The sequence below is a fragment of the Anguilla anguilla genome, chromosome 6, assembly GCF_013347855.1.
Source record: "Anguilla anguilla isolate fAngAng1 chromosome 6, fAngAng1.pri, whole genome shotgun sequence".
Lineage (NCBI taxonomy): Eukaryota > Metazoa > Chordata > Actinopteri > Anguilliformes > Anguillidae > Anguilla > Anguilla anguilla.
In genome coordinates this window covers 52677217-52702464 of record NC_049206.1, presented here as the reverse complement: position 1 = coordinate 52702464, position 25248 = coordinate 52677217, and the positions used below count along the sequence as shown (strand labels likewise).

At 47.7% G+C, this 25248-nt stretch overlaps 1 protein-coding gene across 1 annotated transcript in view; it reads left to right on the top strand.

Moving 5' to 3' along the window:
• Window positions 1-25248, top strand: part of igf2r (insulin-like growth factor 2 receptor) — a 34567-nt gene that overhangs the window by 5949 nt on the left and 3370 nt on the right. The window contains exons 4-47 of the mRNA XM_035422061.1: window positions 173-271; window positions 995-1127; window positions 2183-2309; window positions 2754-2859; window positions 3257-3416; window positions 3952-4147; window positions 4499-4602; window positions 5548-5712; window positions 6345-6485; window positions 6774-6917; window positions 7022-7159; window positions 7330-7477; window positions 8021-8195; window positions 8520-8635; window positions 8899-9064; window positions 9398-9574; window positions 9826-9924; window positions 10074-10175; window positions 10448-10622; window positions 11163-11333; window positions 11666-11809; window positions 11949-12124; window positions 12607-12694; window positions 12912-13121; window positions 13565-13695; window positions 13874-13977; window positions 14071-14204; window positions 14579-14775; window positions 14979-15105; window positions 15217-15348; window positions 15570-15832; window positions 16438-16650; window positions 17061-17210; window positions 18258-18419; window positions 19054-19252; window positions 19511-19663; window positions 20329-20563; window positions 21124-21260; window positions 21479-21596; window positions 22562-22708; window positions 23051-23238; window positions 23380-23566; window positions 24383-24538; window positions 25017-25086. Of these exons, the coding sequence (XP_035277952.1) occupies window positions 173-271; window positions 995-1127; window positions 2183-2309; window positions 2754-2859; window positions 3257-3416; window positions 3952-4147; window positions 4499-4602; window positions 5548-5712; window positions 6345-6485; window positions 6774-6917; window positions 7022-7159; window positions 7330-7477; window positions 8021-8195; window positions 8520-8635; window positions 8899-9064; window positions 9398-9574; window positions 9826-9924; window positions 10074-10175; window positions 10448-10622; window positions 11163-11333; window positions 11666-11809; window positions 11949-12124; window positions 12607-12694; window positions 12912-13121; window positions 13565-13695; window positions 13874-13977; window positions 14071-14204; window positions 14579-14775; window positions 14979-15105; window positions 15217-15348; window positions 15570-15832; window positions 16438-16650; window positions 17061-17210; window positions 18258-18419; window positions 19054-19252; window positions 19511-19663; window positions 20329-20563; window positions 21124-21260; window positions 21479-21596; window positions 22562-22708; window positions 23051-23238; window positions 23380-23566; window positions 24383-24538; window positions 25017-25086 (6663 nt within the window). The remainder of the gene's footprint in view (window positions 1-172; window positions 272-994; window positions 1128-2182; window positions 2310-2753; window positions 2860-3256; window positions 3417-3951; window positions 4148-4498; window positions 4603-5547; window positions 5713-6344; window positions 6486-6773; window positions 6918-7021; window positions 7160-7329; window positions 7478-8020; window positions 8196-8519; window positions 8636-8898; window positions 9065-9397; window positions 9575-9825; window positions 9925-10073; window positions 10176-10447; window positions 10623-11162; window positions 11334-11665; window positions 11810-11948; window positions 12125-12606; window positions 12695-12911; window positions 13122-13564; window positions 13696-13873; window positions 13978-14070; window positions 14205-14578; window positions 14776-14978; window positions 15106-15216; window positions 15349-15569; window positions 15833-16437; window positions 16651-17060; window positions 17211-18257; window positions 18420-19053; window positions 19253-19510; window positions 19664-20328; window positions 20564-21123; window positions 21261-21478; window positions 21597-22561; window positions 22709-23050; window positions 23239-23379; window positions 23567-24382; window positions 24539-25016; window positions 25087-25248) is intronic.

The following is a 25248-nucleotide window of genomic DNA, read 5'->3' as shown; positions in this document are numbered from 1 at the left end:
TTGTATATCTTTCAAGCACTGGTTGCCTTTCTGGAATAAATGTCGTTATTTGGGTTACATAATTTTAACTTTGCTTATTGCAGTATTCAGTATTTTACTGCCAGTAGACACTTAATGGATATGGAGTGCTTTTTGTGTAAAGTTCATAATTCCCTGGGTTACACCTTTCTAGGGGACTCCAGAGTTTGTGACCGTGTCCGAATGTGTGCACTACTTTGAATGGAGGACGTACGTGGCCTGCAAGAAGGATATGTTCAAGCCTCACAAAGAGGTGAGTTTCGAGTGAGGCAGCTACGGGAAACGATGCGGCAAAGCGTACGCCCACTTGGGGGGGGGGGGGGGGGGGATTGCGCGAGGTCCACCCTTCTAGAGGCTTCTGAGGGGCTTTTCCAGTCACCGCCTCATCATGGAAGAGCTTTCTATGAGTCAACGAGTGCTTTAATTCTCAGAATTCAGCTCTGAATCCAGCCTCAGCTGACAGTTCACTTCAAAATTGACACAGTAATGTTTTACACCTGATGAACATATTTTGGGACAAATTTAAAGGGTTCTCTGAAAATTATGAATGCATATTTTATGCCTGTCTGAAGTCAAAACTGCTCTTTCAGTGCAGTGTGATGGTCAGGGAACTGGTCTTATAACCTAGAAGTAGGGTACTGCCATTTTACCCTAGAGCAAGGTATTTAACGTGAATTCCTTCAGTATATGTCCAGCTGTGTCAATACTATGCAAGTCAATACTATGTAAGGAAATATACATTGTGTAAATCACTTTGAATTATCATGTCTGCAAAATTGCAAATGTAGAAATGAAATCCTCGAATCACGTTGCATTGTTTCTGAGAAATTCTTCTAGATTGTCTGTCAGGGTGTTGGTGTCTCACGCAGGAAGTCCTACTGCTATAAGCCTGTCCAGTCAGACTTCACGATAGACTCATCTCTGTTGTGCGTTTGTAATCGCTCATGCGTTTGTTTCTTCTGCGCCTTGCCTGAAGGTCCCCTGCTACGTCTTTGACGAAGATGGAAAAAAGCACGACTTGAACCCGCTCATTAAGCTGACTGACGGTTACCTGGTGGATGACTCGGATGACGAGTCGTCTTTGTACATAAATGTATGCCGAAGCATCTGTGAGTTCATTTTTCCATTTGTTTTTCTTTTTTGCAATTGAAATTCCTTTATCTGAAAGAGTGGAAAAATTATTACAGTGGTGGTTTCCCCTAATTACTTTAGGCAAACTATTTTTAACCCTTTGTATTTTTTGTTTACATTGTATTATTTATTTTCAGAAATTTCACTATCACTATTTTTCCCGTATTAGTATAACAGTATATTTTTAATCTGCACCTTTCTTCCCCACAAGATATTTTTTTAATGTCAGTTTTTTACTGACATTAGAAATATTTGTTGCCCATTATGTAGATATTGTCTGTGTTTTAATTGTTAAAAACCACTTTTTAAATTCAAAATATTACAAAAAGGGTAAAAAGGCAGGTATAACTGAATCGGTTACATTGATTCTTCAAGCTAATTCTTCAAAAGTTATTGAATTATATGTATGTTGATAGTATGGCATATGTATGGAATTGTTGGTTCGTTCATTTTAAAAGATATGTTGGTCAGCAGGCTGTGTACCACTGAATGAGTATCATTCAGCCACTTTCGGTTTTTAATTTGTTATTGCAGTATTGTGTGTTCTTTTAACACGTCTCGTGCTAAGAACAGGAAGTATGACTAAGGCTGTGTTCCCACTCATAAAGCAAAGGGCTTGTGTCTTAGTACTTATTAAAGTATTTGCATTCATCTATTCTAATCTACAACAGATTTGGTTCTCAATGGCATGAAACATAAATCATTTTTGTAAAACTGTTTTTTTTACAAGAGCTATTAAGAAAATGATTTTATGTGCCCTGAATTGGTCATCTCAAACATGTGAAAGACAGGAATGCTCATTGACAGTGACGATGCCATATTTAGCTTGGTTCAGGAGACCACGGCGACTTCACCAAAGTAGCTATTTAAGGGTATTTAAGTGACACAATACACTCTCACTGTGATTCTGGCTTGTGTTGTGTACGGAAGCATTAGAGTTTAGCTTCTAGCTGGGCTTTAGAATATGGTTTCCTATTGAGGTTAAGAGCTGCTGTGTGCTGTGCCCTAACCCCCCCCCCCCCCCGTCTCTCAGATACGTCAGCTTCATTGGGGCAGCCCTGTCCCGAGGGCTCGGCCGCATGCCTGGTCACCAGCAAGGGCAACTTCAGCGTGGGACGTCCCGTGAAGGAGCTGCAGCTCCAGCCCTCGTCCACCGACAGGTAAACCAACAGCACGGGAAGTCTCGCGCGGAAGCTGGTTTCGATCGCAGCCGAAATGTGTGTGTGTGTGAGTGACACGAGAAGCCAGACGCGGGTCCTGAACGCAGTGTACACTGACCGGTACCCACAGTGGAATTTAGTCTCGCATAACAGATAGTGTTTTTCCGTTTACCTGTGCAGTGACTCGCTGCAAACTAACCACAGATCTTTTACTCCAAACTACGCGGGTGAGCTATCCAATAGGTGCTGCTGTTACTGTTATTCAACCAAACGGGTGAGGTTTCCACAGAGTACTCGGTCGTGCTCCTCCCCACATCAGAGATCTGGCCGGTGTCCTTAGCTTTGAAATCCTGATAGCCCTTCGTCGCCCACACTCTGTATCGACCTGCCGCTAAGATGGAGTCCTTTTGCTGAGTCGCTGATTTCTTATTGGGCCTTGATCAGGTTGATCCTGAGCTACGATGGAGTCGCTGAGCAGAAGCCAGACTTCTGCGGAGAGCACACCCCTGCAGTCAGCATCACCTTCATCTGTCCGTCACAGCGTCAGCAGGTACGCGCCAGGCATCTCCCTCCTGATTGGTGGATGCGTGGCCAGTGAGCTCCCCACATTATAATATCTCTCTTTCCACAATTTATTTAAACCTTGGAGAAGCATTGAGGGAGGGCCCCTCATTTACAGTACAGCTGTAAATATAACTGAATGAAAAAGAGAATATTTGGTAAGACAGTTATCAAAGAACAAATAATTGAAACATTAGTTAAATTAAATATAAAACGATTATAGAAAAACAAAACAAAAAAAAAAACACATATGCACTCCGTGGCTTACTGTGTGACACTTAATCTCAGCCTGAAGTAGTTCCCTCCCTCCTCCCCAAACTTCAGTTGTTTGATTGCGGCGGATATTTTGTCCGTTTGTGCTGACCGTGTGTGGGGCCGGTCTACAGGGCAGCAACCCCAAGATGACCGCGAACACCAACTGCCGGTACGAGATCGAGTGGGTGACCGAGTACGCCTGCCACAGGGACTACCTGGAGAGCCACAACTGCACCCTGACGAGCGAGCAGCACGACATCTCCATCGACCTCCGGCACCTGACCCTCGGGCGTGAGTACCGTCCGGAGGGCACTCCCCCCTCGGCCCCGCGGCCTCGCCGACCTTCCGTCGCCCTCTTCCACGCGTCAGCACGTGCTTTTGCGCCTGTCTGTCTGCGCTCATCGACCGCTGCAGTAATGAAACTGAGGTTTCCTCTGGCCTCATACATCTCACAATGGCCACCATCATCAACACCATCTAGCTATATGCAAGATACAGGTGCAAAATTCACAGAGACGTAATAAGTGCTAGTTTCAGGTTTGTTGAGGGCAGATCTGAGTCAAATGTGTATTTATTTTTGATTCAGATACTTTTCCGTACTCTATTGATCTTGCCTGGTGTAATTGAGCCTGCCGATATGACCAGATGGCGGGGTTTGCACATTTTTGAGAGTATTTCATTGGTTCCAATACACCAGACAAGATCAGTAAAGCGTAGAAAAGTGTTTGAATCCAAAACAAATACATATTTGTCCCAGGTCTGGTTGAGGGGAACCTGTGGGTGATTTTCTATCCACTGTACGTTTGTTACTGTCCTGCGCTCGCAGGTACCGAGTTGCCCTACCATGCCGTGGCTAAGGGCAGCGACGGGCGGGACGGCTACGTGTACTACCTGAACGTGTGCGGGGAGACCTCGGCGGACGACTGCAAGGACTCGGCGGGCTACGTGTCCGCATGCCAGGCCAAGGAGGGGGGGACGGGCGCCGGCAAAATTGCCGGCCGCTACAAGAACCAGACGCTGAGGTTCGAAAGCCTGCGTGCTGTTCTGACCATTTGGAGCAGTTGCCCTGTCCCCTTGTGTATAGTTCAACTGAAAAATCCACCGTGGTTGGTTCAACCCATATGTTGTTACTTTCATTTATTGTTTGTAGTACTCTCGCCAAATATAATTTACTTTTGTAAGTTGGGGTCTTGCATGTAATAACGTTGTATTTTGAAGTTAATCTTCCCTTGAAGGTACACCACTGGGATTTACATAGCCTTCTGATTTATGAGCTCCTGTCATAAACCTTAGTGCTACCCCAAAGACGCCTGTCCTTTCATACATGTCTGACATCACTGGATGTGAAAGCCTTTGTCTTTGTGGCGTTTCAGGTACTCTGATGGTGACCTCACCCTCATCTACCCGGGAGGAAGTACCTGCAGCTCCGGTTTTCAGCGAATGACCATCATTAACTTTGAGTGCAACAAAACAGCCGGTGAGACTGATCTTCTCCAAAAACGGTCCGTGTCATTTTCTTAAGAAGTTTCCCCAGAAAATTCCAGCTCAGTGAACAGATATAGGTCTCCTTTTTGGTTCTGAACTGCTGAGTTAGCCTGAATTACCAGAATGGATGATGGAACTTAATAAAGGTACAGGAGGTACAGACACTGGATGCGCAAAGCGTGCCTCGCTGACTGACTGTGGGCCTGATGTACTATGACCTTTAGCTCACGCAAAACCGTTTGGCATGACCAATGATTGCTCACGGTATTTGTTTTGGACAAATCGTTGGTGGTGTTATTAGTTTTGCGTGCGCTAAAATGTTTTGTGTGTGCTAAAGTAAATTGGGCTGCGTGTCTGTTATTTAGCTTTGAATGATGTCAAGGGAGACCCAGCTCTACAGTAGGGCTGGGCGATATGGACAAAATTAAATATCACAATATTTTTGTTTGATATATTGTGATGATATTGTGAGGATGACTATTGGTACTTTCACAAAATTACACAATGAGATTTTTGATAAATAATCATCTGTAATGCCTATGTAATAACTAAGTGGGTAAAGCAAATAATAGAACAGCTAGAACAGTCAGGTAAGTTCAGAAAATGACATCACTTTACTGTAATGCTGCCTTTAAAATCAGGAAAAAGACAACACTTATGCCATATCACGATATTACAGTATACAAAAACCCAGACGATATGTAGTCTCATGTCACGATATCGATATATTGCCCAGCCCTACTCAACAGGAGCACTGCAGGTTAATGAGGCCAGTTTTCCTTCAGTAGGCTGTGATGAATGTGATCAAAGGGGCTTCCCGAAAGACTGCAGTCTTGCTCAGCCCCTACCTTTTGTTCAGCTCAGAGACTAGCTTTGCAGTCGTGCGGTGATGCATATCCTGTGCAACAGCCCTTCATTGTCCTCTTTGTCTTACAAGACAATGACGGGAAGGGGTCCCCGGTGTTCACGGGCGAGTCCGACTGCACCTACTACTTCGACTGGCAAACGGCGTACGCCTGCGTCAAGGAGAAGGAGGATCTTCTCTGCCGAGTCACGTCTGACAAGAAGCACTACGACCTGTCGCCCCTGACTCGATTCTCAGGTGAGGAGCAAGCTTGTTCATCCAGCGTTACGATCGCAGTCACTCAGGGGAGCGACGTACAGGAGTGGAGAACGTCAGCGCAACTCTCAGGAATACAAACGCATCCAACATAATGTGCAGACATTGAGACGGCAGACTCTGCTTGTCCCTCTCCATGACTTGGTCTTCTGATTCCAGTTGTGCATATGCACCAGATCCATGTATCTGCATGACTCCAGTTGTATATTAATGTCCAGATGAGCTCCAGGCTATTTTTTCTAGGCTTAAAAAAGCACACAAAATTCTGTCTTATTCCGTTGTAGTCACAGGTGTCTCCTACACTCCCAGACCTTTTTTCTGCTTAACCTTGCTTGGTGTTTTTTCTGTTCCATTTCTTACTGATTTCTACTCAACCAGGGTGGGAACCAAGAGCCATGGCATGTGTCAATATTGTATAGAAATAAAACTTTGCTATTGTGGGTCTCGTAAATTGTTTGAGCAAACTTTAGTTCATTAGATTTGTTATCTGAAATCTAGCACCTTGGCCTGTCCAAAGGAAGTTTTCCGAGCCTTATGTGTGTGTGTGTGCGTGTGTGTGTGTGTGTGCGCATCTGTCTGTACGGTTCATGGTTATGCATTTGTCTGTGTTTCAGGGTCGAGTACACTCCAGAACTGGGAGGCGGTGGATGGCAACGCTCAAGACGGAAAGCGGTTTTACATAAATGTCTGTCACAAAATTCTCCAGCAGGGGGCGACAGCAGGTTGCCCAGAGGACGCCGCTATCTGTGCTGTGGGTGAGTTCAAGGCCATACCTCATCCTGCCTCGTTCTCTTTAAACTCATGTTATGCTCCCGTTAGGTCAGCATGAACAATATCTATAAAAACTCTAAAATGGCATTCAGATTAACATCATATTTCCCTGGGACTTAATGTAATGACATTTTAGTGCTTCATTTCCAGAGGCAATTCATCTGAAGCGTGAACCGATTTCTTGTTGCAAATGAAAAATGTGCTTTTTTTTACTGAGAACTGCTAATATGGCCGCCACATTTGGTTTAATCAGTCCTTTTTATTTTTATCAGGAAAAGACAAAACCCTCAGTTTGGGGAAATTCCTCTCCCCTCCACGGATGGACGAGAATAACATCCGCCTGACGTACACGGAGGGCGACGAGTGCCGGAGCCACAACAGGATCCAGACCATCGTCACGCTGATCTGCAGACCCGGTGAGAGCGTAGCGACGCGTAGCGCCGTCGGTCTCTGAGCCGACCCCGCCCCCCCCCGACGCTCACTCACCATGGCAACGTGCCTGTTCCTCCCCATGCTCCAGGTGACCTCGAGAGCGCCCCCGTGATGAAGAGCGTCTCGAGCGACGGCTGCGTCTACGAGTTCGAGTGGTACGTCGCCGCCGCCTGCGTCCTGTCCAAGACCGAGGGGGACAACTGCAAGGTGGAGGATCCGCTGGCGGGTAGGTCACATGATCCAGGGCTGTCCTTCACCAGCTCCTCACAGGGGGAAGGGGGGAAGGGTCTCCTTCCTGTTTGGTTTATTTTCGTGTTGTTATGAAATCAGTGTTTTTATTTTTTTTATTTTTGAGAGCAGCAATGATTGGTTGCCGTTTCTCCCTCCTCCTTGCAGGGTTCTCCTTTGACCTCTCCCCTCTGACCAAGCAGGACGTCCCGTACAACGTTTCCAGCGGGGAATATAAGTACTTCCTCAATGTCTGTGGGGGCGTGACCACCGCCAAGTGTCCTGATAAGGCGGGAGCCTGTCAGGTGGACAATAGGCAAGTCGGCCCCAGTGTGCCTCAGTGTATCTCAGGTGGAAGGTCCTGTTTTTCTGAAGACAGTGCAGGGATGGGTATAGCGTTCCCAATGAAGAGCAGTTTGACCGTTCCAGGTCTAACCAGGCTCAGGTTTTACTCTGCCATGCATAGTTACCATCCCTGCTGTGTAATGTGTTCTGTTGTGATGACTGTGACAGTGTTCATGTTTTAAGTGTGAACAGTGAACAGAACCCCCTGCCTGATTTATTAAGTGGTGTGGAGAAATGTATTTAAGGCCCTATTACCCTAGCGCACAGATGGATGACGTTGGTGCTTGAGAGCCACAGGGCCTTTTGATATTTCATTGTTCGATTAGAGTATTCACTTCCTCAACAGTCTCTGGTTTCTTGGCTACAGATATGCTACCGATTTTATGGTTAAGGCAAATAAGCGGCATATGTTTGCGCTGGGTGGACCCAGGGTTTTCCACCTCCCCCTACCCCGTCCCGGTCCAAATGAGGCGGAGCCGTGCTCTCACCCCCCCCATTCGCTGTGTCTCCTCAGCGGCCACTCCTGGAGCCTGGGGCAGTTCAACTCCAGGCTGTCCTACTACGACGGGATGATCCAGCTCACTTACCAGAACGGCTCCAAGTACAACAACGAGCAGCACACCCAGCGCTCCACGCTCATCTCCTTCCTGTGTGACCGCGAGGCCGGGGCCGGGAAACCCGAGTACCAGGTAACGAATGAATGTGCTCCTTACTAAACCCTGAGTACCAGGTAACGAATGAATGTGCTCCTTACTAAACCCTGAGTACCAGGTAAGGAATGAATGTGCTCCTTACTAAACCCTGAGTACCAGGTAAGGAATTAATGTACTCCTTACTAAACCCTGAGTACCAGGTAACATGGACACTCGGAGTGAAATTAGCAGAAAGAAAATGGCAGCAAATGAGCACCGTTTGCCCGTTCCCTATTCGCATTAAAGCACTTCCAGAAAATTTCTGGGAAATCGCGGCCATTCTCACAGTGTTTCACGTCAGTGTTCTTTGGGGACTCGCAGGTGGAAGACACCTACACTTACAACTTCAAGTGGTACACGTCATACGCCTGCCCAGAGAGGCCGCAGGAGTGTGTCGTGACAGACCCCAATACCTTGGAGCAGTATGACTTGTCCAGGTGAGGTTACCTAACAATGGTAGTACTTTAACCCTTTGAAGAGTAGGTTTTATTGGAATGCTTTTTTCAAAAATCTAAGGGAGTGTTCTAGAACTCCCTTAACACATTGCTTTCAGTTACCATTAGCAATTTGTTACATCAGCATTAGAATGCTCAGTTAAATACATTCTAATCACATTTGTGATCTCACACCATAAAGGGTCAATATGCCCATCGAGGCATTCCGGCGGTCACAAATTCTTTTCCCCCCGCATGTCTTCCAGTCTGGCCAGGTCAGAGAGGAACGGCGGCAAGAACTGGCTGGCCATGGACGTGTCTGACCCCAACAACCTGAGGAAGTACTACATCAACGTGTGCCGTCCCATCAACGCCGTGACGGGCTGTGACCGGCGCACGTCCGTCTGCGAGATGAAATACGTGCCGCAGGAGGTCAGCTCACTCACGTGCCCGGCTCTGAGTCCTCCCTGCTTCTTTAATAATCATAAGAATGTTAATTATGATAATTATGGCAGGTGCATTCATACATATATCCAATGCATTATCAGGATCTTTACAGTAACGGAGGGGTAGATTCCCCTCATTCCCCATCACTCTGTAAGACCCCCCAGGAAGATTCACTATTTTTGAAATTGAACAATCGCCGCAAATCAACTTGTGTAAATTACATTCCAGAGTATTTACTGTGTTGTATGTAACAGTAAATAACTGTAAATAACGCTGCTGATTTTGTGTGTCTGTGTACTCGCGTTTGGGCTGTTTCAGGGCGGTATGGCTGAGGCGGTGTCCATCAGCAACATGGGCGTGGCCATGAAAGGGCCCACCATTGAACAGAAGGGCCGCCTCCTGCTGGAGTACACGGGCGGCTCCACCTGCGTCTCGGACGAAAGGACCACCACCTACACCACCCTCATCCACCTGGTCTGCCTCAAGGGGGCAGTGGTAAGGAGGACCGCCCTTTTGACCTTTGACCCCAGACTCATCTCTCCCCAGTCTTTTATAGCATTGTCGTTGTTTAGCAGAAATGCAAAGCTAATTGTGATAACTCATAGGTCCTGACAGTCAGTCAATCTGATATAGAAGTTGCCCATAGTACTTCTGAGTTTTGCTGCAAGTTGATCTGCGCCTAGGTCCGGTGATGCGCTAAATGCTAAATGTGCTAATCTTCAGCTGGACTTCTCTCCGTCTTATAGTCCGGCCCTCGTTTCATCATGAGCCAGAACTGCACCGCCACCTTCCTGTGGCACACAGACGCGGCTTGTGCAATCTCAAGCACTGAAGATGATGCGAAGGTGAGAAAACGGACAAGCGGACACGCTTTCTTGCACACCCGTCGATCTGAATTTTGTCATTTCTGTTGTCTTGAAGATAGTAGGGCGGAATTCCAGTGCGCCGATGTATTCATAATCATAAACCGAGTTGCTTTTTTCTGTTTTTGTAGACGTGCACCATCAAAGACCCCAACACCGGGTTTGAGTACAACCTGCTTCCCCTACAAAATGAAAATGGCTACACGGCTGAAGGAAATGGGAAGACTTTCTTGGTGAGCTGTAGAAAAACTGCATTATTTTTTCTGGTCTGTCCTTGGAATGTTTTGATGTCAGGAATTACTATTTAGTGACTCCAGCTGTTTGGTTTTTAGCCCAGTTAATTTTCTCTACAGCTGTTTGAAGAATGCTTATTCATTAGGGGCCTGTTTTACAATGTGGACTTGCAAAATAAGGGATTATTTGTATCGACACTAGGCGAGGGGGAATTCAGCCTGTATTATCACAATATCAGAGAAGTGGAGCTGTGTTGCTTTCGGCCCCCCAGGTGAACATCTGTGGCCCGGTGGCCAGGTGTGGCACGGACCACGGTGACCCGATGGCTGGGTGCGAGATAGAGAATGGAAAACCCGTGGGGGCCGTAGGAGTGGAGAAGTCACTGCAGTTCTCCACAGATGGCGTCCTCACCCTCACATACAAAGGGGCCTTGGATACACCCACAGGTAGAGTCAGTGCTCCTGAATGCTCCCTCTCTTGCGAACAGGGCAATTAACTGGAAAGGCAGAATGGGGCTGGTGGGAACTTGCGGAGTACACGTGAACTGGCTCAGGACTACACTTACCATCAGGCAGGACTGTAAATGTTATGTATTTTTTGTCAGTGTTATTAGCAGTATTGCTAAAGTTGTATAATTTACCTATCAGGATGTGTACTGTAGTTGTAGTCAGCTCCTCTAATTTTATATTCGGTAGCATCTTCCATTGGATTTTAAAGTTTGCAGCAGCCCCTGTTTTAACGCCCCAGATTTTTACCCATTCCTCTTTCGTTTGTATTCTAGTTCCGATTATAATATCCTCTGTCAACAGCACAGTTGTTCGGAGGTCACGTGACTTTCCCGCTGTTCTTGGTGTGCACAGCTGGTTGGCAGATTTAGGAGATTTCATGTTTAGTGTCTTCAGTGCCCAGCTCTGGGGCATGACTGAAATGTATTTTGTGTCCGTTTCTGTGATCTGACAAGCAGTGACAATCTAACCCCGCCCCAGGCACCAGGAACACCTTCATCATCAGTCTGGTGTGCGATCAGGACAACAGCAACAGACTACGGCTGCTTCGCGAAGAGATGAGCTCGTCCAGTCAGGTCACCCACGATGTGTTCTTTGAATTGAAGACGGCCCTAGCCTGTCCGGTGGCCCCCGTCGACTGCCAGCTCACTGGTAAGGGGGGCGGAATCAGGAACGCTCATTCTTAACTGCGGTGGAATTGCCCGTCGATTATCTGTATAACTACTGCCTTTCTAATACAGAGCGTCTCTTGTGCCAGATTTCCATTATATAGTGAGCTTGAGGTTCTGCATTTTTCATTAGATACAGTTTTCTCTGCAGCAGTACAGCATAGGTGTAGTCTTCTGGCTTTTGATACCCAGGAAAATTCTAGAATGAATGAGTACGGTTTAGTTGGACTCTGTCCTAATGGCTAACACGCACATTTGCACTGTAGGATGCTAACCCACAGCACGGGCCTGACGGTGATAATGTTATGTGTTCAGATTCCCATGGTAAGGAGTATGACCTCAGTGACCTCAGCAGAGATGACAGCCCCTGGGTGGCCATCGACACCTCCGCTCAGGCAAAGACCAGGACTTTCTACATCAACGTGTGCAGACCCCTGCCCAGGGTCTTGGGTTGCCCTGGTGAGTCTTATCGCCGGATGTACTCAGACACACGGGGTGCGCTTCAGTTCATTTCCCGCACAGGACTCTGGGAGTGTTCTGGCTTGGCGTTCCTGAAGGTTGTGTTGGGCCGGCTAACAGAGCTCGCTCTCCACCACAGGGGGCGCTCTGGGCACCTGCGCCATCATCGACGGCACGGGCGTGAACCTGGGCTACGTCCAGTCCAACCCTCAGGCCGCAGCGGACGGCTCCATCAGCATCGTTTACGGCAACGGGGACAAGTGCGAGAACAGCCGCTACTCCACCCGAATCATTTTCCAGTGTGACGACAGCCCTGTGAGCACTTTTTTTTTTTTTTTTTTACAGTGCATTTCACTTCATATTTCATCCTTATTTCTATATGCAGACACATTTTGATGAATTTATTTTATTTTATTTTATTTTTTTTGAGTACTGTGTGACAGATGGCATCTAAAGTGGCTCTTTCAGAGAGCTTTAGCTGTGAGCATTTGATGAACGAGACAGTGGGTAAACTGTCTGGTGCAGGAAGTTTCAAAGCACGTTTTTTAGGTTAAAAACAGACTGGTACCATCACATTAATCATTTTTTTTCCTTGCATAGTATGGACTCAGTCAAAAGTCAGAAGTGCTTGTCTTTGGACCATCCTCTTTTGTATAGATTGTAGAATTAGCCTCTCCAGAGACACAGGTCTAGTCTTTGTCTTTAAAAGCCCACTTCACTTGGTCCATGGTGTGGAAAGGTTCGGAGCTGGGCACCAGGTTATTGTCCATTCCACCCAATCTGTCTGTCTGTGGCAGGGCTCCCCGATGTTCACTGAAAAGAACGGCTGTGAATACGTCTTCACCTGGAGGACCTCGGAAGCCTGCCCCGTCCACAGAGTTCAGGGTACGAGGGGGAGCCGGGGGGTAGGGGACCTGTGAGCGGTCACAGTAGGAGCCTTTCTTTTTAGAAAAGGAAAATGAGTGTTCTGTGACTGATACAAAAAAAACGTTATCGCAGTGTGGTTCAGTGTCTGTTGCACTGTGATTTCAATCTGACAGGTTCCTGTATGTCATTGGTAAAGTTGTCTGCCTCATGTTCCCGTTGACACCGATAACCACAGGTGACAACTGTAAGGTCAGAGACCCCCGAAGCAGCTACGTGTTCGACATGACGTCCCTCTCTGGGAAGGACTACACGGTGAAGAGCGGAGAGTACGAGTACCACTTTGCCGTCTGCGGGGCCCTCAATGAGAAGATATGCACCCACAAGGACACAGGAAATGAAACCGTCTCTTCCTGTCAGGTGGAAGGAAGCACTCACAGGATTGCAGGTACGTGGTGTTCTCCGATAAATTTCTGTTCAGGGGTCTTTCTTCAGAAATGTTGAAGCTGAAAAATGTTCAGTTTGCTGCAGCTTATGAATAATCATGAGGGAGCGTGACTACGGACAGTAGAGACGCAATGGGTGTTCTGTCCTTGGCCACGCCTCCCCATAAATATTCATAAACCTGCATAGCACCAGAACTCCTGTGACCTAGCAGAGCCTGCTGTTCTTAGAGGTAAAGGGGACAGAAGGAATGCTGAAGCTGGTCATAGGTCAGCCCATAGGAAATGTGCAATCACAGTCACATGTTTGGGGTCGTAACATGAACCTGTTAAGGCAAGGAGTCCGCATATTAGTGTTTGGAATTCCCAGAGGCTTGCAGAAAATATCCTTTTTTCATTTTTTGTGGCTGGTGGTGGGGGGGGTGTTCCTGTCCTCTCTGTCCTCTAGGTCTCACCACACAGACCCTGACCTACGATGATGGGCTCATAATGATCAACTATACCCACGGCCAGACCTGCCACAAGATATATGAGCGGGCCACCGCCATTCTGTTTACCTGTGACCACAGCCAGGGCACGGTAAGTCGTCTGAGGGAAGATTAAAGGCAATGGGGGTGGCGGGCGGGGGGGGGACTTTGTTCTTTATTCTTTGTTCTGTGATGAATGTGAAATTGCAGATATGTAGCTGTTTGCCTGGTCTGCTCATCTTGAGTTTGCACTGTGTGACTAAGTTGTGTTTTTCACCTCCCTCCACTAGGGGGAACCACAGTTTATCAAGGAAACACCAGACTGCACCTACCTTTTTGAATGGAACACAGCACTGGCTTGTCTCCCCTTCAAAACAACAAGCTGCTCCTTCAAGTAAGGGAACCGTCACTGTGTTCTCATACAGTTCTCCAGCAAAGTCATGTTTATAGGCACCCTCCTGACCGGACTGAATTTCCTCCCTCACAGAGATGATAAAGGCAACTCCTATGACCTCTCGCCTCTGTCGATGCCCCGTAGTAACTGGGCAGTCGATTCGCAGACGGGGAACCAGGAGCAGCGATATTACATCAACGTATGCAAGTCCTTGGTACCACAGTCTGGTGAGTGGGCAGTGCCACAGAAAGACTTTCCTTCTGATCACTTGCACTATTCAAAGCCTATTAAGGACTCTATAGAAAATTCCAGAAATGGGTCAATTATGAGCACTATAAATGCCTAATCTGAGCCAATAAGGAGATTAAATGCTAAAATATCTGTCATGATGACCAACCTTCCAATTTAAATTATGCCTCATCATTTCAGCAGCTGTAGTGGTATTCATTAATGTCATGAGAAGTTGTAGCAGTGGTGTGAGTTTGGGTCATTTTTAGTAAATATTTTGTGGATAGGTGTGTAGTCAGGTGTCAGTGCTGTTGTGGTACTTGTGAATGGAACTGGCAGGGTTGGTATGCAAAACCATCATCATGTTTCTCAGGGTCCTGGAGATGCCCGTCCACCTCTGCGTCCTGTCTAAAGAGTGGAGACCAGTACTTCAGTCTGGGGGAGGCGGAGTCTACACCCCATTTAGAGAGGGGCGTCCTGGTCCTCAAGTACACCCATGGGGACAAGTGTCCTGATAAGCAGAGGAACCGGACCACCATCATACGCTTCAAGTGTGACGAGGACAAAGTGGTGAGCAAACGGTTCTTCCTGTTTCTTACACACATACACACACACAAACACTCACAAATACTCACACAAATACTCATACGTACTCATTCGTACACTCATACATTCTTGCACGCGCACATACTCTACCAGTCAAAAAAGGCGAAAGAGCAGGGCTGACCAGACTGACTTACTGTTTGTCGTCCTGACTTCCTGTGTCCTCTCAGGACTCCAGCCCGACTCTGATCACAGCCATCGAGGATTGCGTCTACACCTTCATGTGGTTTACTGCCACCGCCTGTCCGCTCAAGAGCAGCGAGCATGGGGACTGCAGGGTGGCCAACCCGCTAACCGGTGAGGCACGCCACCGCCTCTTCTGTCGCCTGCGTTGCAGCTGTGCTGGTCGCCCGCCACAGTTTCCCGCCCATCAGCCGCAAACTCACTAACGTGCGTCCCCTCTCACAGGGCACCTCTTCGACCTGAATGGCCTGAGGAGACCGGAAGGCTACACGGTGTACGACAGCGTCAACCGGAGGAAGATGTTTCGGTTGAACGTCTGTGGTGAAGTGGCTAACGCAGGATGTGAAAAGGGCGCGGGTAAAGACTCCTCCTGGTTTGGTTTGGTTTTGTTTATGTAAATGATACCTTTTGCGAATATATTGTGAAGATTCTTTGTTTTTTTAAAATTTATTTTAACTCCAGCAATAGCATGACCATAATTTTAGGTACCTTAAGTTGACCTGGAGGGGTAATGATTTGACAGACAGTGAAAGAATAGCATGAGAGTTTATCTGAGGTCAGTTTCCTGTGTCACGCAGGCGTCTGCATCAAAGACAGCCTGACCGCCTTGAACGGAGGGAGCTTCTCGCAGACGCTCTCCTACCGGGACCAGGTGGTGCAGCTGACCTACGAGGGCGGGGACGCGTGCGCAGCCAACCCCACCCTGCGGCACAAGAGCGTCTTCAGCTTCGTCTGCGCGTCCCAGGGCGCGGCCGGGGGCGGCCCCGTCCTGGTGGACACGGACGAGGAGAAGTGCATCCACTTTTTCTCCTGGCACACGCCACTGGTCTGTGAGCAGCAGGTGAGGCCTGGGTTCACGACTCCCCATACCAGAAATGGACTCCCCATACCAGTTAGGACATGATCCTCTGGTCAAGACTGAACTGGCTGTGGAACCACAGTGTCCTTGATGACTGGTTAACCATTACTGACTTTAACTGGGAATGTTTGTGCAAGTTACGTCAAGTTGCACATCCTCTGAGTGGGTGCTAGGTGCTGTCTATATGAGCCTGACTTTGTAAGTGATTTTTAACAAGATGAGGTTCAGAAGCCTTTTCAGTTTTAGTTGATGTATAATCCTCTGCAATGTAAATTGTTTTTTAAATCAATTTTTGCGAAATCTGCTACTGTAACTCTGTTACTGTAATACTGGTCTTGTGTCCCATGCGTGCGCGCGTGTGGGTGGGTGCGCGTGTGCATGCATGTGCGTGTGAATGTGCATGCATTCTGAAGTAAATTTTTTGTGTGAAAGTATTTTCTTCTTCAGACAGTTCGGTGCAGTATATGCGGTTATTTACTGTGTATTTGTATGGCGAATGCATTCAAACAGTCGGTTAGGGCTTATATCTGACAGCCCACAAAGGTTTCTGCTGGTGTCTTCATCCTGTGTATGTTCTGCGATTGCAGGTCAAATGCTCAGTCTCCAATGGGACCTCCCTCATTGACCTCACCCCTCTCATTCACAAAACGGGCTTCTACACCGCCACCGACGAGGACCTGTCCAAGGACCTCTCCCCTGACTTTTATATCAATATATGTCAGCCGCTCAACCCCATCCCCGGGGTGGCTTGTCCCCCAGGAACGTCCGTGTGCATGGACCCAGACAATGGGCCTCCCATAGTGAGTTACAGCCCCATCTCCCTCCTGGATTCCTGCATTGCTGTACTAACGAACATTATGGCTGCGCTGTGAGTCTGTAGAGCAGTGCCGATGGCTAAATGTCTGTAGTGGATGTCTAAAGGTCTTCTAGTACGGCGTTTCCCAACCCTGGTCCTGGGGATGCTGGTTTTTGTCAAACCCTTGATCAAGAGCCTTGATCAATTAAGGTTGTTGAAAGTGTGCTTAAGTTCTACCATAATTGTGTAATTTAACTCAGGTTTGGCCATTTTGCTGGTCGTAAACTCCTTTCATCTTACTCAGATGGTTTCAGGATTTCACACGCTTACAAATGGGACCCAACTGAGTTCACCTGTCACTATGAATGCATTTGTTTATTAATTTGGCCGTTACCTCTCTCTGTCACCCCGCAGGATATTGGGCGTATCACGTTCCCTCCGCAGATCAACGAGGCCATCAACGAGGTGTACATATCCTTCAACAGCACCACCCCGTGCCCCACAGACTCCTCCCAGAACTACAGCTCCCTCCTCGTTTTCAGCTGCCAGGCTGGCACCGAGCTGGTGGGTGCTCTAGAGTTTATCCTCCCGTATTTTCAGCCTCGATGGTGTCAAAACTCGAGAGCCCTATGATCAGTAAATAAAAAGCCGGAAGTGTGGTAGCAGGGTTTTGGTCAGTTCCATTTCCATTCTGTCAAATAGGGAAACAAATTGAGATTCAGTTCATGAATTGTAAAATGCCACCGATGTTGGATTTTTTTTTTCAAATTCATTAACTGAATTTCAGTTAGTTTTTTGAATTGACCGGAATTAAATGGAACCAAGCAACCCAGACGTGTGAGGTACAAGTGTCTGGTTAGAGAGAGGCCAAGACCGTACTTATGATGTCATAGTTTCCAAACTGTGAGCTGTAATTGGTGACTGTTTGGCCTGGAGGCTAAGCATCCCCCTCCCTCTCACCACTCATCAGCGCCTCGTCTGGTGAGTCAGGCGCCTGAGAGCTTCCTGTGACATCACCGGAGCTGATCAGTCTTCTGATGCAGAGTGAAAGGCAGAGGCTGTGTGCCTTTCACCGCCTCAAAGAAAATGCATGCCAGTTCTTTCCCTCCTAAACTGATGGAGGATGTTACAGCTGTGTGATAAGGCTACACTGTGACTGGTTCAGCGGAAATATGTTGCCTCTGCTTCAGAGATTGATTGGCATGATTCAGAGATTTTGATTGGCATGTGATAACTCGTGTATAATCGCTACGATGTCTTATGTAGAGTTTTGTCCATAGCATTTATGTTAAACATCCATGCTGGTGCACAGTCCCAAGCAAGTATACAGTGCGTAACTTGTCAATTATTAAATGCTTGTCTTAATTTGGTTGTCCCATTTATGTCGGTTCATGAATATATGAGTACTTCACTAGATCTGGGTTGAGAATTTACCATAAACATTCTGTGTTTGACCTGAAAAGCGGTTAGAGGGCGATTGATGTCGCTTGCCGTGACTGTTTCACCTTACACGGCCGCCGCAGGTTCAACACGGGACTCCCATCTGAACAGTCGGTTTAATTCGAGCACAAACAAAGTCACGTGACCGTCTGATGTCGCTTCCCGCCGCAGGGCTCGCCCCGGATGATCAGGAAGTCGAACTGCCTGTACGTGTTCGAGTGGGCCACCCCGGTGGTGTGCCCGGACGCCGTCACCACCAAGGACTGCACCCTGAAGGATGCGCAGCTGCAGTTCACCTTCAACCTCTCGCCTCTGTCCGGGATCATCCAACGGGTGGGACATCTCTGCGCTGTGCTCTTTCACTCTCTGTGTCCTTGGCATGTGCGCCACTTGCTGTCTCACGTGCTCGTCTCTCTGTCCGGTATACGGTATCGCACTCTTTTCCCACGTCTGACACACGCACAACCAGAAGTTCTACTCCTATGAAAATCCTTGTTTTGGTGTAGGGGCAAGTCCCTATGCCTGTTAGAGAAATATTCACTACTTGTGAGCCACTTTCTTATCCACTTTTCTTACTTGAATGTAATTGGTTTTTCATGCATGGGCAGACCTGTGCTTATTGGCCCATTTGAAAATGGTAATTTGCATTACGGTTGTGTGAATGTGATACTTTGAATTGTAAAGAGCTGATGTCTCCTGGCGAATGGGGAATCTCCTTCTGTAGCCAGAGCAGGGACCCCCCCTTCATTGGCTTTCTGTCCCACATCTATTTTTGGGTCCTTTAGAGGTTGCTGTGCAGAGTGGGTAACCTCTCCTATGAGGGTCGATCTGTAAAGTTAGGTTAGTTTTAAATGGGTCTTCTTCCCATTTTGAAAGTGTCAGTGAAACGTAGTGTCAAGCAGGATTGTGCAGCTGCTTTACAAGATGGCTCCTGATGTACGTGTCGTCCTCCTGCATGCTTGTGCAGGTGTCCTCTGGTTCCAGCCACTACAGCATCAACGTGTGCGGGGAGGTGACGGACCCCGGCTGCAAGGGCAGCGCCGTGTGCCTGGTGTCTAGCTCTTCCACCGCATCGTACGGGAACAGCAAGGCCATGACCATGGACTACCAGCATGAGGACGAGGCCGTGACCATGCACTACGGAAGCGGAGACACTTGCCTTCCAGGTCAGAAAATGGCGAAGTTATGCAGTTCTGCTTTACTGCAAGCTACTGTTTTGGAAATCGGTGATGCCCTCATTGCGCCTGGTCACTGAAACAAAAGAATTTATGGGGAAAAAAAAGTTCACAGCAAAACCAATGCAAACGCCAAGGAGCTAACCCCCCGTTGTGTTAATAAGTTTAAAGAAAGCCACCTTCATCATGGATAATAATTACACACTGAAGATGCACCCGTTCACCTCTGTATTCCTGTTTTTGTTCCAGTGACGACAGAAGGGAATGTGTGCTTCTTCCCGTTCAACTTCCTGGGGAAGTCCTTCTCAGAGTGCACCACGGAAGGCCGGACTGATGGGAAGCTCTGGTGCGCCACCACCGGTGACTACGACAAGGACATGCAGTGGGGATTCTGTTCGGAAGGTAAAAGCCCATTTTCTCTTGAACCCTGTAAGATGAGAGATCACAAATGCGTGATTAGAATGGTCTTAACTGAACATTCTAATTACCAACAATGTGAGTAGAATGTTCTGAACTGAACATTCTAACACTGATGTAACAGTAACCGCTGGTAATTGAAAGCAATGGAGTTCGAGAACACTGACTTATAATTTTGAAAAAATAAAAATTCTGTAAAGCTTCTCTTGAAAGGGTTAAAGCAATGCTGAATGAATATGAGGAGAGCCATTAATTACGTCTGCTCTAGTCGGAGTGGGGGACAAGGTGGTGTGAGCTTGTGAGGAAGAAAGAGAGTGGGAGAGAGTTCAGAGGAACTCTGAATGGAAATTTCCATTCTACTCATTATCAGTTCACACAAAGAAAGTTGATATTTTCTTGAAGTAGGTCTTGTTGCTATCCTTCTTTCACAGCAGAGCAGTGGTCTCAGGCCTAGTCCCCTAACCACTACACAACAGTTACAGTCTCTCAGTGTGTTTTATATATGAATTGGGTATGTGTCGTGTGCGCGTACAGATCGATATTGAATAGCGCATTTTATGGTCTCAGTGCTAAACCTTTAGAAACCTGTATTGCTGTGACGGTAGAGGCGTAAGACGTTTGAGGAACGGCGTTGCCGGTGTTTTTGCCAGTCAAAGGGAAGCGGCGCTCCACCGTCCTGTTCACCTGCGACCGGCAGGCGGGCCGGGGGGCCCCCCAGCTGCTGAGCGAGACGCAGGGCTGCGCCGCCACCTTCCAGTGGCCCACCGACGTCGTGTGCCCGCCCCGCAAGATGGAGTGCAAGCTGGTGCACCAGCACCAGACGTTCGACCTGCGCACGCTCTCCTCGCTCACCTCCCCCTGGAAGTTCAGCCACGACGGCGACTCGTAAGTCCACCCCCTTCTGGCTCCTGCTCCCCCTGCTGGACGCTTTGAGCGTCGCGCTACCTTTCGTTAAGCCGCCTCGGCATTCGGGCGCAGGAAGCGGCTGGCTTCCTCTCGGTCAGGGGCGGCTGATCCAAGCCCGGAGAGCCACGTGGTGTTGGCTTTTGCTTTCACCCTAAAATCAGTGCTTACGTGAGCATGTTGGCGCACATGGCACACGTGTACAGTGTAATATCTAAAGCTAAATTTAAAACTCCCACAAACTCTCAAGTTTTTATTGCTACATTAAAGAGTGCTAAGATATTAGCCGGTAGGCCTTTGACAGAGCCTTTGAACGTCTGTAACCATGAAAACAGAACAGTGTGGTGACCCATGAAATTGGGTGAAATTAGTTAATTGTTTAATCGGCTTCTTTAACTGATCAAGTAAGTGCTGAGGACTGGAGAAGATCAGCAGGCTTCTGGAATTCTGCAGGACCGGGGTTGGCCACTCCTGCCTTCGGTGCTTCTGTTCGCTGACGTCGGTCCTCAGTCAAACCTGTGCCTTTTGCCGTCCATTTGCAGGTACTTCCTGAACCTGTGCCAGGGGATTCACGGGGGCCTGACCGACTGCCCCGAGGACGCCACCGTCTGCCGGCGCAAACGGGGCGGCCCCACGCGGGCCCTGGGCCGGGTGCACACCCAGACCATGGGCTTCACAGGTGCCCGCCGCTCCCGTTCACAAATTTGGGTCGACTCAGGAAATGAACCGAAATTCAAAAAAAACGTCTCGCATAACATTCAAGGCGTCTTTTCATCTGTTGGCGAATTTCTGGATTTCCTGGATTTATTTGGCCCCAACGCTGGAAACGATAAGAGTCATCTCACAGCCTTAACGCTTAACCTCAACCATAATGCACCCCGTCTTGTTCCCCCACAGACGGGAAGATCATGGTGAACTACACCAAAGGGGACGCGGCCTGCGGGCGGAGCCTCCTGGCCAAAACCGTCATTCAGCTGACGTGCGGGAAAACGGTGGGGAGCCCCAGGCTTCTGCGGTGAGTGGGCGTGGCCTGTGGCTCGGTGGAGCTGGTGCTTCACGATATGGGTTCTGTCCTCAGAGTGCAGAGCCCAAGTGCTGCTGTTGTCCTGCTGGCCAAGGATGCTTATAACCATTGTATTATATAAAATCACTTTGTTAGTACCTTACTAATATAATGATATATAGATAAATAGCATACGGGTGTACAAATGCGCATTATTGAACTAGGGGTGGGATATTGTACGATTTTTTAGTGATTACAAGCTGGTTTGTCCTCGTGTTTACTCAAGAACTTTTTATTTTATTTTATTTAATTAAGCTTATCGTACCACGGTGGACACAGGTCGTTTTTGTCTGACGTAGGCTAGACCGTGTCACCAGACTCTTTTGATAAGGCGAAAACCTTATCTTCTGAACTGTTACCAGGCGAAATGTGCGTAGGTGTACGTGCTCTCACGGCGCAAAGTTACTGAATGTTTTATGTTCTCTCTTTAGTCACCACAAAAATGATTAAAAAGTCACCATTTGCTGGACAGTGTGGCATCTTTGTTTTGGCTGCAGTTGCATTGTTTTTGTGTTTCTATTTCAAGGTGGCTTTAGAAATAGGTTGTCTCCGAAGTAGCATTAATATAAATCAACGTGTCTCTCCTCCCGGGAGTCTGGTTTAGACGCTGAAATATGGTGCTGTTGTCTTATGCTTGTTCCTGAGGCTTTGCAAGGTGTTGTCTGTGTATTGCAGTGTGAGGTAGTGTAACCAAAGTGACCTTATTCAGACAGTGTTGTTAATGTTTATTTGTGTGTCTGTCTGTCTCTGTCTGGGTGTGTGTGTGTGTGTGTGCGCGTGTGTGTGTGTGTGTGTGTGCGCCCACATGTGTGTGTACGTGCGTGTGTGTGTGCGTGTACGTGCATGCGCTTGTGTGCGTCTGCGTGTGCTTGTCTCTGTGTGTGTGTGTGTGTGTGTGTACTTGTGTCGTTGCGCAGGGTGGACGAGCAGGCCTGCGAGTTCTGGCTGGAGTGGGAGACGCGGGCGGCCTGCGCCGTGACGCAGCAGGAGGTGGAGATGGTGAACGGCACCATCCGAGTGCCCGACACGGGGGTCAGCTTCAGCCTCGGAGCCCTCTACTACAGGTGACCCCCCCCCCCCCCCGTCCCATCCCAATAAAAAAAAATTAAATTCCCATGATGCTTTGCAACTGCAACTGCAATGAGTGAACGGAATTTCAGTTTGTTTCCAGGGCTTCCCTGTGCCCTACGCACATGGGCGTCAGGTTACTCCTGGGTTTAGTGTGTCATGGCTCTCTACTTTTCCCCTTGAATTCCCATCAAATCCTGTGTGGCAGAGTGGGCTTCTCATCCCGTGGCTGAAGGTGTAATGAACTGTTATCGTGCGCTAGCTAAAGTTAAAAAAAAATACCCTGTCCTTCGTATGATTTCGAGAGCACGGTGAAGAGGATGTGTCTGTTTGGGCAGGTTCCACCAGGCCTCGGGGGACATCCGGTCCAACGGGGACCGGTACATATACGACATCCAGCTCTCCGGCATCACCAACAGCTCCTCGTCCTCCTGCCAGGGGGCCAACATCTGCCAGGTGAAGATCAACGGCGACTACCAGCGGAGGATCGGGGATCTGCCGCGCAACGCCAAGTACTTCATCAAAGGCGAGTTTGGCACGGACGCCATGCCTGCTCTTGGGGGGGCTCTATTGGGGGGGGGGGGGGCAAGTGCCTCCTGAAAAGTGGGCCTCCTGAAAAGTGGGCCTCCGTGAACATCCTAACACTCGCTCGTTCTTCTCCTTTCAGACGGAAATTTGGACGTCCTCATCCCTTCCGAGTCAAAGTGCGGGCGGGACCAGAAGAAGACGGTCTCCTCCACCATTCTGTTCCACTGCAGCCCGTCGGCCGGAGAGGGCATCCCAGAATTCCTCCTGGAGACGGACGGCTGCCAGTACCTCTTCGTCTGGCACACCTCCAGCGTGTGTGAGCTCACGTGAGTCACTGGACCCTCTGACTTTGGTCCTTTCAAGCGATCCTCTTGTCTTCCGTACCCACCATTGAAAGAGTGGTGACCATTGAAGATCCACAGGTTTCTGCTGTTTGTTTCCAAATAATCAAGTCCATTTTTTATGGATACAGCTGTGGATGTTCTTAGATTTTAATTAAATTAAATAATATTCTCCCTTATACAGCTTTGTAGCTACACTTGATATACTTTGTTAAGTTATATCAGGCTAGTAATGTTTGGTGCAAAATTTGTTAATTTGTATTTAAAAAGTCAATTTTATCCGTTTAATAATTATTAGATTAGTGAGAAAGCATTCTACCTAGCAACAGGATTGGGGTTAATTTAATTTAAATTTAGGAATGAAAAATTTAAATGAAATATTAAAAGCAGGCATTCTGGAAAAGGAATTTAATAGAGGTGGCTCTTCCTCAGAGACTAGCAGATTGTATTTTATTGTTTGTCTTATTTTTAATGTTTTTTATCGAGCCACGAGAAAAAGTGTTTAAAATCCAGTTTATCTCTGTACCTGTCTTGTCAAAGACTGGCAGACTTGTTATCTTAGCATGCGCTTCCTGTTCAGTTTTACTTTTGCTCAGCACACAGGTGTATCCTGTTATTGGCAAAGGCCTCATTGATCTAGAACAGCAGATAACCGATCGTTCTGCCAGCTTTGCGATAAACTCCACTTCTCATGCGTTGCCTGAAATTAAGTAGCCCCTCTCTGCATTAAATGTCATAAATTCTTCTTCACCCAACTTGATTTTTGACTGCTTGACCTTTGTCCTTGACCTCTTCACACAGGGCTGAAGTCGATAATGGCCGTCAAACTGACGACGGAGGGGAGGAGCATGGCGGTTTGTCGGGGCGGAGCCGGGCCGTGGGGGCGGTCCTGAGCGTGCTCTTGGTGGTCCTCACCATTTGCCTGGTCGTCCTGCTCCTGCACAAGCGTGAGAGAAGGTAGCGTGGATTTCTCTGATCTGCCACGCCCACGTTTTACCCACCTGCCCCGTGTGTTCCCCGACATGTCCGTACCCATCTCCTTCACCCGCATGAACCCAGAACAGAAGTTCCTTCCTTGTCTGCTTGAGGCAATGCGATTTGCGTTGTCATACATGGAAGTCCCACAGATTTAAATATATCTTTTAATACGTGTGCCTGCTTGCCAAATCTGGTTTTCTTGTACCTTCTGTACTCATTCGGTTATCTTGGTTAAAAGGGTCGCATGGTATACGGCGAACTCAGGGAAAGATCTTACCATGCTTATCATGTGTTCTGTATTCAATAGAAGAAACAAATTCATAGAGCTATAATCGCCCATAAACATAGATAAACATATGAGGATTGTATATATATCATACGTGAATGAATATAATTGTTAAATCTGAAAATGTGGCTTTCATTACATTTGGTTGAATGCTTTTGTATTTTCCTACAGGGAACTAGTGATTCAGAAAATGACTGCATGCTGTAGAAGAGGAAATAACGTCTCATATAAGTACTCCAAGGTATGGCGACATATCTGAAGCAATCACACTCAGTCCAAGGTCTTGGGATGCAGCCAGTGGAATATTTGTTTAATCCATTTGAAATGTTGCATTCAGCAAGTATTCTGTTAATTTTTAAATCTTTGAAACATCATTGTAAATGGGAGTGCTCTTTTGAAACGC